Source organism: Acomys minous (genome assembly GCF_964271855.1).
Source record: "Acomys minous genome assembly, chromosome: 12".
Lineage (NCBI taxonomy): Eukaryota > Metazoa > Chordata > Mammalia > Rodentia > Muridae > Acomys > Acomys minous.
In genome coordinates this window covers 23,001,098-23,014,327 of record NC_140493.1, presented here as the reverse complement: position 1 = coordinate 23,014,327, position 13,230 = coordinate 23,001,098, and the positions used below count along the sequence as shown (strand labels likewise).

At 53.4% G+C, this 13,230-nt stretch overlaps 1 protein-coding gene across 4 annotated transcripts in view; it reads right to left on the bottom strand.

Moving 5' to 3' along the window:
• TMEM184B (transmembrane protein 184B) overlaps positions 1-13,230 on the bottom strand; it is a 43,632-nt gene that overhangs the window by 2,422 nt on the left and 27,980 nt on the right. For 3 of the 4 annotated variants that reach the window (XM_084751206.1, XM_084751205.1, XM_084751207.1), the window contains exons 4-9: positions 7,225-7,315; positions 7,038-7,113; positions 3,683-3,774; positions 2,783-2,952; positions 2,214-2,408; positions 476-496 (exon numbers count right to left, since the gene is read on the bottom strand). In XM_084751206.1, coding sequence (XP_084607332.1) covers positions 476-496; positions 2,214-2,408; positions 2,783-2,952; positions 3,683-3,774; positions 7,038-7,113; positions 7,225-7,315 — 645 coding nt within the window. The remainder of the gene's footprint in view (positions 1-475; positions 497-2,213; positions 2,409-2,782; positions 2,953-3,682; positions 3,775-7,037; positions 7,114-7,224; positions 7,316-13,230) is intronic. The other variant, XM_084751208.1, reaches the window with a different exon arrangement.

Here is a 13,230-nt window from a genome sequence, read left to right as displayed (position 1 = left end):
CCTCCCTCGATCCCAGGAGCAGGCTGGCCTGTTGGCTGTTCCTCTGAGAGGCCGTGCTCCAACTCACCCAGCTGACTCTGTGCCCCACAGTTTCCGGGGTAGGGGTGGAAGCGCAGTGCAGGCCGCCAAGCCAAGCTAGAGGAATGAACACAAGCCTGGGCCCAGGACTTGGGGCTCATAGTCTCTCTACTCTGCCCCCTGTGTTCTGGGCTGAAACCACCGCTAAATGCCCCTACTACTCCTTTAGTGGAGCACTGTGCCCCAGAACCTAGCAAGGTGTATTTCAAAACTAGAGAATGGAACAAAGGCAGCCAAGCTCTCCAAAGGGCAGCCCTCTTAGTCAGGTGTTCAGGGCTCACGCAGGAGTACCAGCTGGGAGGAGATGGGTACACAGAGGATCTACAAAAAGACATGCCAGTGACAAGACCAGACTGACGTGCAGGACGGACGTGTAGACAGCAGAGAACAGACCTACCGTATGGGCCGTACGTCAGCACTGCCCAAGGCCAACCCCAGGGCAAATGCAGAGTAAAGGGGCAGGGAGAGAAGGCAGAGGGACAGAGAAGACAAGAGACAGCTGAGTGAAAGTTGCCCACTTGCCCCAGGCCCAGTGACATCCCCTCCCAGCCCCAGACACCCAGGCTGCTCTGGCTGCCCCTGAAGGACAGCGCTCACGGTAACAGCGGTCACGCAGAAGGCAGTGGAAATTCCATCCCACCTCTGGGGTGCCCTAATCCCACCCTCCCAGGAGGGCTAAGCTACGCCTGCATGGAGCCCTGTGCCTTGCAAAGCTCCTTCCTCTCACAGCTTTGGAAATCAAGGCTCAGAAGACAATCAGGGAGCAGAGCTGGTTTTCACCCCAGCCTAATGTGGAGCTGGGAGGCACTGGGTGCCATGGCTAAGAGGATGGACTAGGGCCCCACAGGCAAAGCATCTTGTCCTGGTGGGACTGGTCCTTGGGGGGGGGGGGGGAAGGGGCTGCCTGAGGGAAGCACACAGAAAGACTGCCAGGTCACCAGTAAAGTGCCCCTGCAGAGCCTCCAAGACACAGCACTCCTTTGCCACAGACAACCCAGCCTGCTTCCAGTGGTTCCAGGCCCAGGGCCTGTCCAACCAGAGTTAAGGGGCTTGGATGAATGCTATCAGACAACCCCCACCCCGACCCCACCTACGTATGATGGGCACAGCAGGGGGCAAACCTGCCAGCAAGTGGTTCAACACAGAGTAGGGATGCCATTAAGGACCATGATGGCAACTAGTGTATCACAGTGTGGGGGACAGCACAGTCCAGCAGAGGGGCTGGGCAGGGAGTCCTATGCCTGTGGTGGCGTGCACCTTTAATCCCAGCACTCGGGAGACAGAGGCAAGTAGGTCTCTGTGAGTTCAAGGCCAGCCTGGTCTGTAAAGCGAGTCCAGGATAGACGAGGCTACACACACACACACACACACACACACACACACACACACACACACACACACACACACACACACGAAAAAGAAAAAAGAAAAAAAAAAAGGAAAAAAAAGAATCTCCATGCCATCACAGGGACCTATGGTGAGCACTAAAGCCTGAGGAGAAGGTTTCTGGCCTTCTGTCATGGAGGAACGCTAATCGCAACTGGATGGCAGGTGCCTTGGACAGGAGGCCTCCCTCTCCTGTCCCAGCAGTCTCAGGCATTCCTCTCAGAACAGGCCTTCTGCCCCCTTGGTCCCTGCTTCTCCAGACAGCTGCGCAGGGTCTAGCCAATCACAGGATGCCCAGGGTGAGTCCAACCCGCCCAGATCTTTCTAGGGCACTCTCCTGTACCCTATGGAATACTGCCTTAGCAACAAGGATGAGAGCTATAAAAAGCAAGCTGCAGAAACTGCCCTCTGACCCTGCTTCTCTGGGGGAGCAGCTTTTCTGTTTATTCCTTGAAGAACCTCAGCAGAGAGAAGACAGGACAGAGCAGATGCCACACACTGGTGTGCACTAGTCTCTGTCCTGACTTTTTTCTTTTTTCTCAAACTCACAGTAATCCTCCTGCCTCAGCTTCCTGAGTGCTGGGATTATAGGTATATTATACCATCTGTGGATCTTCACACTACATGGGTGAACTCAGCTTCTAGAAACAACTAGGGGTCCCTCTGGGCTGTGACCTCTTTAGCCCTTCTTTCAACCCTTACAAGAAAAGTGGGGGATGGGGGGCTCTGAAGCTGAACCCAGCTCCTACCTTGAGCGTCCAGCCTCTTGTCGGCGTAGACCTTGTAGGTGAAGGCATGCCGCAGGGCCAAGGCTGCGAAGAACATCTCAACACAGATGATGAAGTCCTGGTAGCCGGCAGCCACGGTCCCCTCGCCCACCGACACTCGGGCTGAGTTGATCTTGGGGATGGCCCCGCACTTCTCTAAGATGGCCAGCAGCATGCCTGGGCAGGGAGAAGCCCTGTCCGGTCACACACTGGACCCCTCCCCATGCCCCTCATTCAGGCAGTACCACCCAGGTAGCCACACGCCAGGGCACAATAGGGCTCATTTGCTCCTGGACGCAGGCTTCTGCCAACCCCACTCTCAGCTACCTGTCAGTCAGAAAATTGGGGCCTTGCTAACTGTACATGGCTGCACTAAAGTTTCCTGCAAGCTTCACCCCTCCCAAGTGCCCAGTGGCCAAGGTATCTCTGAGTTCCAAGCCAGGATCTTGAAGGACAGCACTTTGGCCTGGGACCCACAGTTCTGGGAACACATGGGACTGAAAGGGAAGTGGGCACGGGGGCCATGATCACCAGGCTGAGAAGGAGCTGACCTTGCCAGAAGGAGAGAAAGATGACAGACTTGACCATAAAGAACTTGAGGACAGGGCTGTAGGGGCTGAGCAGCTCCCGCGTGGCGAAGTAGAAGAGGAAGAGGGCGTAGAGGGCCAGGCTGACTGAGATGTTGTAGATGATGGTCACGTAGAGGTAGCCACTGGTAACACTGTGGAACAAGCATGCTGCGGCTGGGACCAACCCTTCAAGGGCAGATTGCTCCCTCCTCTGCTCTGCCACAACCTGTTCCCCATGGGTCATGGCTGTGCTCTCTAGCAAGGCACAAACACCCACTGGAGGGGGAGGCAGAGGATGGGGGACACACTGGCATGTGGCTCAGGGGTGTGCCTGTGCGCAGGCAGCTTTCCACCACCACTTCACTCACTCACAGGGTGGCCCTGCCCTGAACCTATTCCTCATGGAGGACACTAGAGGAAAGCGAGGGCTATGAAGAGGGCGCAGACTGACATGAGGTGACTCCTAAGCTTGCTCTCTTCCTGACCTCGTGTACTCATCAGCCTAGGTGGGTTGTGGTGTAGGTTATAGGTTACAGCTGATGAGAAGACCTCGGAGCACAGGGCCAGGTGAAGGCCGCCTTCACTAACACACAAGTGAACGCGTGTGGCTGGTTTACACAGCTGGGCCTTTACATCCGGGCTGAAGGCTGCCTCCCCAGCTTCTTTGCTTTCAGAAGCTGTCTTAAAGTAGGCTCCACCTTCTGAGACTCACCTGTATCAGGGCCAAGCACAAGATGGCCACTGCCAGGCTCTGGCTCAGAGATTCAGGGAGGTCTGAGCCCTGTGTGGTTTAGGAAGGTCACAGGCATGGGCTCTGTTGTCAAGGCCACCCACCCCGTGTCAACACTCTGCCCACGGATCCCGGGGAGGACCCCTGCTTACTCAAAGTCCCCATCCCGGTACTTGCCGAAGGCCTGTAGAATAACAGTGCTGACGGCCATGAGTGGCTTCACCACACAGAACTGTAGGGTGGCCTGTGTGGGAGACAGACAAGGCAGGATTAAGTAGGTTGTGGATCTGACAGCTGGGCCTTTGCTGGTTGCTAGGAAGGAGAAAAAGCGAACTGTCTGCAGGGGAAGGCAGAGTATGTGAGGAAACAAAGCATGCTGGGGACTCAAGGGCTAAAAATATAGGGCCGTCAACCAGGAGTAGAAAGACACCTCAGAGAGCTTGGAGGATGAGGGCCTTCGGGGAGGGGCAGGCTCCAGGCAGAGGGAGCAGCTCCAAGCCGGTGAGATGGAGCACCAGGTAGAGGCACTTATTTGCCAAGCCCGCTGACCGAAGTTTGATCCTCAGAACACATGGTGGAAGGAGAGAACCTCTTGAAAGTCACATATTCTCTCTCTCTCTCTCTCTCTCTCTCTCTCTCTCTCTCTCTCTCTCTCTCTCTCTCTCTCTCTCTCTCTCACACACACACACACACACACACACACACACACACACACACACACACACACACACACACACACGGACATGCTCAATCAATGGAGTGGCTCATAGAGAGGCTCCCCCAGGGCAGAGTGTGAACAAGGATGGGGAGTGGGCACTAGAGCACAACAGCAGGCAGGTAGCTGGGAAGAACAGCAGATCCAGGACCTCACGCTCTAAGGAGGAACTGGCCACACAGGGAATGAATGGGGCCCAGGGCCTCCTGTCGTCTCATCCTCCGGTCTGCTGCTTTGGCCATGCTCTGGCCTGGGCCAAGGATTCTGTGGAGCCAGGGTCTGAATAGGCTGGAGATAGCCTTCAAGAGTGGCAAGTGGGGCTGGGTGTATATGCCTTTAATCCCAGTACTAGGGAAGCAGAGGCAGGTGGATCTCTGTGAGTTCGAGGCCAGTCAGGTCTACAAAGCAAGTTCAGGACAGCCAGGGCTACAAGAGAAACCCTGTCTCGGGGGGTGGGGGGCTGGGTGGGAGGAAGGCAGCAAGTGGGGAAAGGATGCTCCTTTAATAGGTGGGAGACCTGGAAGGTATATGGGAATTCAGGCCTGGTCAACTATTCACTGTAGTCACTCAGGCGGTCACCTGGTCTAGGAGTGGTAGCCATTTGCTTAAATGTTAAATAACCCATACCCACAGCACAGAGTTGCAAGTATGGTGATGGAAGAGCTGGACAGCAGTGTCCTCTTGGGACTACCTTCTATGCACAGTCAGGCTTTTCAAAATTGCTCAACATGGTAGAATATGCTAGGCCAGCGCTGCAGTTCCTGCAGTCCAGTGGGGTGTCTGTACCACCCACAGATGCCCACAGACCTAAAAGCCATCACCCTCATCCAGGAGCCCTGAGTGAAAGAAGGGAGGCAGTGGGTACATGAGGCTCCAGCCACATGGCTTGGCCAGCATAGGACCAGTGGCTGAAGCCGAAGGCAGCCTGGGGACCCATCTCTGTTCCACTGAGGACTTGGTCTGTGGGAGGACCATGGCAGAGGAACATGTGACAGGCAGAGCTGTGTGGTACTATCAGAGAAACACACAGAATCCCTGGGCTGCAAATCCCAGTCAGAGGAAGTGTGGGGCAGGGCTTCACACCAAGGTGCCCAGTGAGCTGGGGGGTCTGTTCTATGAGATATTTTCATCACCTCAGTCACAGACGAGGAAACTGAGGCATGGAGCTGAACTGGTAGACATAAAAACTGGAGCCCAAGCCAGCAGGCCTCAGAGGCGTTGTCCAGCCCTAGGTGAGTCTGAGGTCCATAGACCTGGTGAGACGTCAAAAGCACCTGTCAGTCCCATGGTGGGCGTCCTTTCTAGACCTCTGTGGGGCTGGGGGGAGAGGGGGCATGTCACTGATCCAAGAATCTCTACTTCCCTCCCTCCCTCTCTCCTTTCCCTGCCTCTGCCCCTTCCCCCTTCCTCCCTTCTGTCTCCTCATAGGCAGTGGTAGGGACAGAGCCCAGGACCTCACACAAGCAAGGCAAGTGATTTTCCACCGCACTGTAGCCCAGCCCAGGAATTTCCCCTTTTAACAAGGGCTCCAAACGTCTCAGACACTGGGCTCTGGGCGGAGGACATCCTGGCCCACCCTGCGTCTCTGGAATGAGGACAAGACTATGAGAGCTGGGGCTCGCCTGTGGGAGGCTAGGGGTGTTCCTTTCCTCCCCTGCCCTCACTGCCCTGTTCAACATGGGAGCCTCATGCCCACCAGGAGGGGAATGATCTGGACCTGGTGGTGACTGAGGTGAGGCCACTGTGCTCTCTGCTCAGAGAGCAAAACTTTGAGGACAGTGTAATGATCAAAGGCGGCTATGAGTCACAGCTGGGCCTAGACTGGTGACTGAACCACATAAACAAAGGCTCTGCAAGCCCCACCCTGGCCCAGGCAGTGTTAACCCTTTCTGGGCTACTCTATGGGAGAAAAGCTGATGCTTCCTCAGGGAGGCAGAGCCAGCAACAGAAGGAGCTGAAGCTTGCACATGTGCGCTGACATGCTATTGTGTAGGTAGCCATGCTGGGGGCCCTGAGCCCTCCACTGAGGCTGAAAACAGGGTAGCCCTAAGGGAGCTGGCCCTGGACATGTGTGTGTGGGGGGTATTTCTTTCTTGACTACTTAGTCATGCTGGAGGGACTGACAGAGGCCAAGGACAGTCATGATTCTGGGAGTGGTACCTTCGGACACTATCTCCCTGATAGTACCTGTGCTAAAGGCTTACATCCACTGCCTCGTCTGTTCCTTTAGTCACCCCTTGAGGTAAGTGCTGCCATCCCCATTTTACAGACAAACAGCTCAGAGAGGCTAAACAAACATCCAAGGTCACAGTCAGAGAAGTTAGAAATCCAACTCTAGCCAGGAAGCGGTGGCCAAGGAAACCAGAAGCTATGAGGCTATGCCTGGAATGTGGGCGAGGGCGGGGACTGCACGGTCCTGTCTGCTATGTACCTTTAATGTCTAAACCCTGTTGCCCCAGAAACAGAGATGCGTTTTCAAACTGACAGTCTAGAACCCCTGTGTACTTACTGGTTCTTGAAAACATCAAGATTCAGTCCAAATGAGCAAGACTCTGGACCAGCCTCTCTGAGCCCAGGCTGCCCCTGATACTCCCAGCCTCTGCAGATGCCACTACTATGGTGTTTCCAGAACGGCTTGGGAGCAGCTGGGGGCCTGGGGTACCATACAGGTCAGCATGCAGCACAAATCACCCCAAGGATGCAGATCTGAACCAGAGCCTTAGTGGTTGCTGCAGCCACCACAGCAGCAGCATCCTCCTGCTGAGGCCCCAGGGCTGCTCCTGGGCACTTACCTGTTTGCAGAACCGCAGGAATCCGATGGAGTAGGTCTTTCCCCAGAGGCAGCACGTGCCATACATACAGCTTGACCTGGGAAAGACAAGTAGAGAGGGCTGGGAGGTAGGAAGGGTGGGGCTGGGAAAGGCTGCCCTCCACATCAAACAAGCCAGGGGGTGGGGAGGACCATGTGTCCATACTCACTCAATGGCTTTTCCTCTGATCTCAGACATGATGGCGCTCTCTCCCCCAAGATACTCATAGCATAAGCTCAGGAAGTTGTAGATGACAAAGGCTGTAAAGTCCAGAGCAAAGTACTTAGGTCAGCAGAATAGAGCAGCAAGGAGGGTGGCTGAGCCACAGCTACGCTTAGCCCCTGCAGTCTTCTGATGTCTGACCCTCTCAGGATATGGGGTGGCACAGAGTTGGGGCCAGATTACCCAGCTGTGGACCATGCTTCTATTACTTGGAGCTATGTGGCTTTAGGCAGATTTCTCAAGCTCTCTGTGCCTGTTTTCTCATCTGTGAACTAGTAGCCATTGCTTCCTTAGGACTTGCTGTGGGGAGAAGAGCAGTGACCATTTGAGGGCCTACCGAAAGCTAGGTTCCCAGGGCAGTGCTCATTAAATGGAGTGATGCTCTCCCCCACCCCCCCACCCTCCCACTACGCAGTGAACACGCTGCGGGCAGGAACTGAGTCCTGTCCCAGTAACAACGCAAAGCTCTGGTACCTGTGCCCACATGAAGAAAGGCGAGGCAAGGAGATGGCTTTCATTTCATTTCATCCCAGATGCGGCTATGGCAAAGGCCCAGGGCAGGCCGCAGGCTACTCTCAGGCTGACTCTCACAGGCTCTCCCTCTGGCAGGCCAGGAAGGGAACTTTTCTTGAGGTGGATCCTCCAGAGAAGCCACAGGGCCCACCAGCTCCTCCTGCCAAGCAGTCCCTGCGATACTTTCCTGCAGAGGACCTGCCACCTGAGCTCACATCCTTCCACTTCCAGGCAGCTGGTCAACCGTGCCACACCCAGCTGTGGGTGAGCTGCTTGGGCTAACACTGTGCTCAGCACTGAGCTCAGGACTGTCTTCCTTAACAGGCACACGGGAGAGCCACTGTGCTGTTTCACACCAAAGATCATTAGTGCATCAATAATGGACCCCACCAATTCTCAGAGAAAGGAGATCAGAGACAAACTCCCTAGATATGACTTGACTGGTCAAATCAGGTCCCTGACCATCCCCTTCCTAGGAAAATGTAGGCCCACATAGAACAGATTCAAACATCCAGCAATGGTGTTTATGCCAGAGGCCTTGACACAGGCCAGAAACAGAACAGAGAGAAGCTAACACACGACTAGGAGTAGGGGGTCACTCAAGCAGCAGGTTGTCACCCTGCCACACACTAAACATGGTTCTAGACCTGGTCTCTAGGAAGGCCCTGTGCGTTCTGAATACGTACCACAGCCTGTATGTCAGGCCGTGTGCTAGGCCCGGAGACGTGTCAGTGACCACAAGACCCACAACCTAGAGGGAAGTGATGGTCTCTCTCACTCCCAACCTGGACAACTCCTGCCCTGGATATCTACAACTTTCTGCTCTATTCTAGATACCACATGTCAAGTTACAGACAAGGGCACGCCATTGGAAGGAAGAATGAGGGTCAAGATGGAACACAGAGGTGTGTCCACACAGGAGCCAGGAGCTCATGGTCACAGGGCATTAAGTCCCATGGAGACTTCACTTAACAGAACAAACAAACCTTTATTTATCCCTCCCTGGTTTTCAGGACAGGGGTTCATCATGTAGTTGAGGCTGGCCCCCAACTGGCAGAGCTCCTTTGGCCTCTGTCTCCCAAAAGTACTGGACTACACCATGTGCCATCATACCTGACTAATGAGCATCATCAGGGAAGGGGGCTGTGAGCTGGCCACTAAACACAGGCGTCAGTGGCAGGCAACTCTCAGCAGAGACGGGGTCCCTCCAGCCCTCAGTGGCAGCTTCTGTAGCTAGTAACTACCTGGAGAGGAGGCTACAGCCTAAGGCACTATGGCCCACTCAGCGTCTCAACTGTAGTCCCCACAAACAAGCAACTACAGCACACAGCCTAGGAGTTCAGACAGAACCTGCTCAGACATGTCCTCTAGTAGTCTCTGCAGCTGCGCCCCAGGCCACATACACACACCACTGACTATAGTCTACTGTTTGCTAGGTACTGTGTACAGAACTGATGGTCCTCAATGCACCTGGCTGCTCGCTCGCTCTGTCAAACTTGAGCATCTTCAGCTGGTCTCTGCCTCTGCTACACATAAACTCTGAGTTGATCTGGAAAGACCAAGTTATCTGGGATATTCCAGATAACTGAGGATATGTCTGGAAAACTACTTGCCTGCTGTGGACTGAAGTCTTTGTTGCTCAGTACACTGAGCCTCAAAATCTTCCCTTCTACTTTTCAGGGGCATGTGGCCAATCACAGTACAATGGACCAACCCTGGAGGACAGGGGACCTGCCCCTGTGTAAATGTCCCCAGTCTACTGCTCCCAACTCTCCTCCCTCGTGGCTCCTCATCTATTGTGCATCCTGCTTGTTCCTGCTTCCAGCACCCCACATGCTGGTTCTGGTCCCTCTTCCATCAGCCTTGTCCCTTTCCTCAGCTCCACTGTGCTCTTATACTTATTTGTGAGCTGTGGCCAGTGGTGCCATTATCTGTCAGGGTGTTCTACTAGCAGCATACTGGCCTATGGCTCTTTTTAAAATTATTACATTAATTTATTTATTTGCATATTTATGTGGACATGTGTGCACCACAGCATGGATGTGGAGATCAGAGGACATGTTGTAGGAGTCGGTTTTCTCTATTCATCATATGGATCCCGGGGAGGAAACTCAGGTCATTCACCTTAGCAAATATCTTTAGCAAGTGTCTTCAGTGGCTGAACTGCCTCGCTGGCCCCTGTACCCTCTGTCAAGAAAGATGGTTCATTTGGGACCACATGTCAAGATCTGTTGTATCTAAAATTTGAACTCTGGGGCCAGATGTGATGTTGTCCAGCTGTAATGCAAAGGAGGCTGAGGCATGAGGATCACGAAGTTGAGGCCAACCTGGGCTACACAGCAAGACCCATCTCAAAAACAAGAATCTGAACTCTGAGATGGGGTGAGAGACACTGTGCTCCTCCTATGCATGTAAACTCCTTCTAACAGCGTTTCTACTTTTCCGGGGGGGAAACAAGGGTCCTTTCCGTCTCCTTCACTATGCCTGGCTGCAAAGGACCAGGCAGAGTCTGTTGTTTCATCGCCATCAGGTCATACTGGGCAAGGTCTGCAGCTATCTGCAGTTCTGTTTTCACAGGTGTAATGGGTGTGCGACACTTACTCCACCTGGTAACTGGGAGGTAAGAATGTGCTAATGATGATGAGGAGCCGGGGTAAACTGTGAATGCCACAGAACATTTGCAACAAAACACACTGAAGGGAGCGGAGGGAGCTGCATCTCCACCTCTGGTCACGAACCTCCTGGGTCCTTCCCTCACCCCAAAGCCAACCGACACCAAAATACATATGGCCCCATGACTGTGCCCAGTGCTGTGTGAACTACAGCCCTTATCAGATGGCTGTTGTATGGAGCCTGGAAAAGGTACCCAACATCTCTGAGGCTCAGCCCTTGCCAGGTTGCTAACTAAAACAATAACGTTTAAATAATTTTTAAAAGGAAAGGAAAAATACCAAAAACACAAACAAGAAAAGGTCTGGGGGGCTGGAGAGATGGCTCAGTGGGTAAGAGCACTGGCTGTAATTCCGAAGATCCTGAGTTCAATTCCCAGCAACCACATGGTGGCTCATACCCACCTGTAATGAGACCTGGTGCCCTCTTCTAGCTGCAGGCAGAACACTATAAACATAATGAAAGAAAGGAAGGGAAAGGAAGGGAAAGGAAGGGATAGGAAAGGAAGGGAAGGGAAGGGAAAGGAAGGGAAGGGAAGGGAAGGGAAAGGAAAGGAAAGGAAAGGAAAGGAAAGGAAAGGAAAGGAAAGGAAAGGAAAGAAGGAAGAAAGAAAAGAAAAAGAAAAGGCCTCAGGTACTGAGTTGGGGAGTCCAAGCTCACCAGGCTCTAGCACAGTGATGATTCTATCTTCTGTCAGATTTTGGAACTTAAGACTGAAAGGAATATCTTAAAAGCCAAGAAGGAAGCAGCCAGGCAGGATCAGAATCTAGCAGACTTCTCAAAAGCAACGGCAGGAGCTAAAGCCCGTGAGAACCACAGAACCGTTCCCAACCTCGAAGTGTGGTCCTTTCTCACAGATGTCAATCACACAGTACCCCATGCGTTTGTTTTTTAAGGATCCTGGCTGGTGGAAGATGGGCCCCCGACCAACAGAACAAACCACAAACGAAGGAGAGAACCAGTGCTCAAGATTCATAAGCCGCAGCCTTAGGGAAAGCAGACTGGTTATTTAAAAACCCAATTGTGATGATGTTCAGGGATAAACGAATAATAAGCACAGAAAACCAGACAAACCCAAAAATTAAGACAAAATTATTACCTGTAGCAAAACCCAGGCTTCAACACAGAACTGGGAGAGACCTGCAAGGTCAGCACTCAGGAGTGGGGGCAGGAGGCCCGAGCTGCATAAGGAGCCAGTCACAAAACCAAACAAAAGGCAGGAAGGGGAGTGTGGGCAGTGCAAGGCTCAGCTCTGGACAATCCTTAAACATATAAATGCAAACAGTAAATGCATACCCAGGAAAACACTGTAGTCCAGGCTCCTACAAGGTGAGGGAGAGAGAAGTGTTTGTGCGTGCATGCGTATGTGTATGCATGCATGTACGTGTGCTTTTAGTTTTGTCACAGAGGCAGAAGCGATGTGAAAGTACAGAAGGACAGGTGAGAGTGAGGGCCAGGCTGCTGACTCAAAGACACTAAAGCCAGTGACTTCAGGCAGCCTCAACTCCAGGCCCTGTGCTGTCGTAAACACCCTGGGAGATGACAGGCCGGACACAATAGAGTTGCTGGAGATAAGTGGCAGGCTTCCTGAGTGACCTTTCCACTGGCAGGAGGGCTGGCTGGGGTAGGTGGGAGGAACAAAGAGGCTTCTGAAGTGGGGGTGCTGCCCACCGCCTGCTGCTATTGAGTGAGGACAGACTGGAGCTCCCTGTGTCTCTATCTAGATGTCCTATCTGCAGGGCACAACCAAAGCCTGTATTTACCCCTAGACCACTAGGACACACAGACACAAAAACAGAGGCACATACACAGCAAGGAACAGCCTTTTGCTTCTAAAAGAACCAGGTGAGCAGAAGCTGCCCCAGGTGCCCACCTGAGGCTGCATGCAGGAAGAAGGATGCTCAGTGCCTTCCTTCCGCAGCCAAAGGGTTCGCAGGGGATCGTCTGCTTTCAGGAACACCAAGCACAGTGGAGCACTGAGCATGGCCCCATCTGCCTCTGTTCTCTCCTGGAAGGAATTAGGAGGAGGGCGCCTGGGAATCAGTGCTGCCCTACAGGGGTCGCAGTGTGAGCTACTCAAGTCCCTTTATTCCAAATTACGGAGCTGGCTGCGGTACAGCGTAAAGAACACGTGCCCGGCACGTGGCTGGAGAGAAGGCTTAGCAGTTAAGAACACCGGTTGTTCTTCCAGAGGACCCATCCTGGTTCGATTCCCATTACCACCTTTTGGCCTCCTCAGGCACTACACATTTGTGGTGTACACACACACATGCAGGCAAACATTCATATACGTAAAAGACACACAGACAGACAAAGCATATGAGGTGCACACCTTTATCCCAGTACTGAAGAGGCAGATTTCTGTGAGTTCCAGGCCACCCCAGAGATACAAAATGAGACATTGACACTTCCCCAGAAAGGCTTGAAGTGAGACCCTGTCTCAAGGGGGTAAGGGGGGAGAGGCCAACTGCTATCATGTGTCCAGCTCAGCTCTCACACTGAGTGAAGCCTCCTCTCAGGGCTGTATCCACTGAAGAGGCAGGCAATGGCTTGCGACCATGGATGCCCAAGAAGGATGTGACACTTGGGAAGAGACAGGATGAGGGTCAGGCCCACACAGGGCTGAAACATCAAACCATGCCAGCTCTCACCACCAAGAAACTACTACTGGTCAGCTGGGGTAGAGGCTGATGTGTCTCCTGAAGAGGAGGTGGTGGAGGCCACAGAAGTAAGGGGGGACGTGGCAGGAGGAGCTAAGGAGAGGGCACCA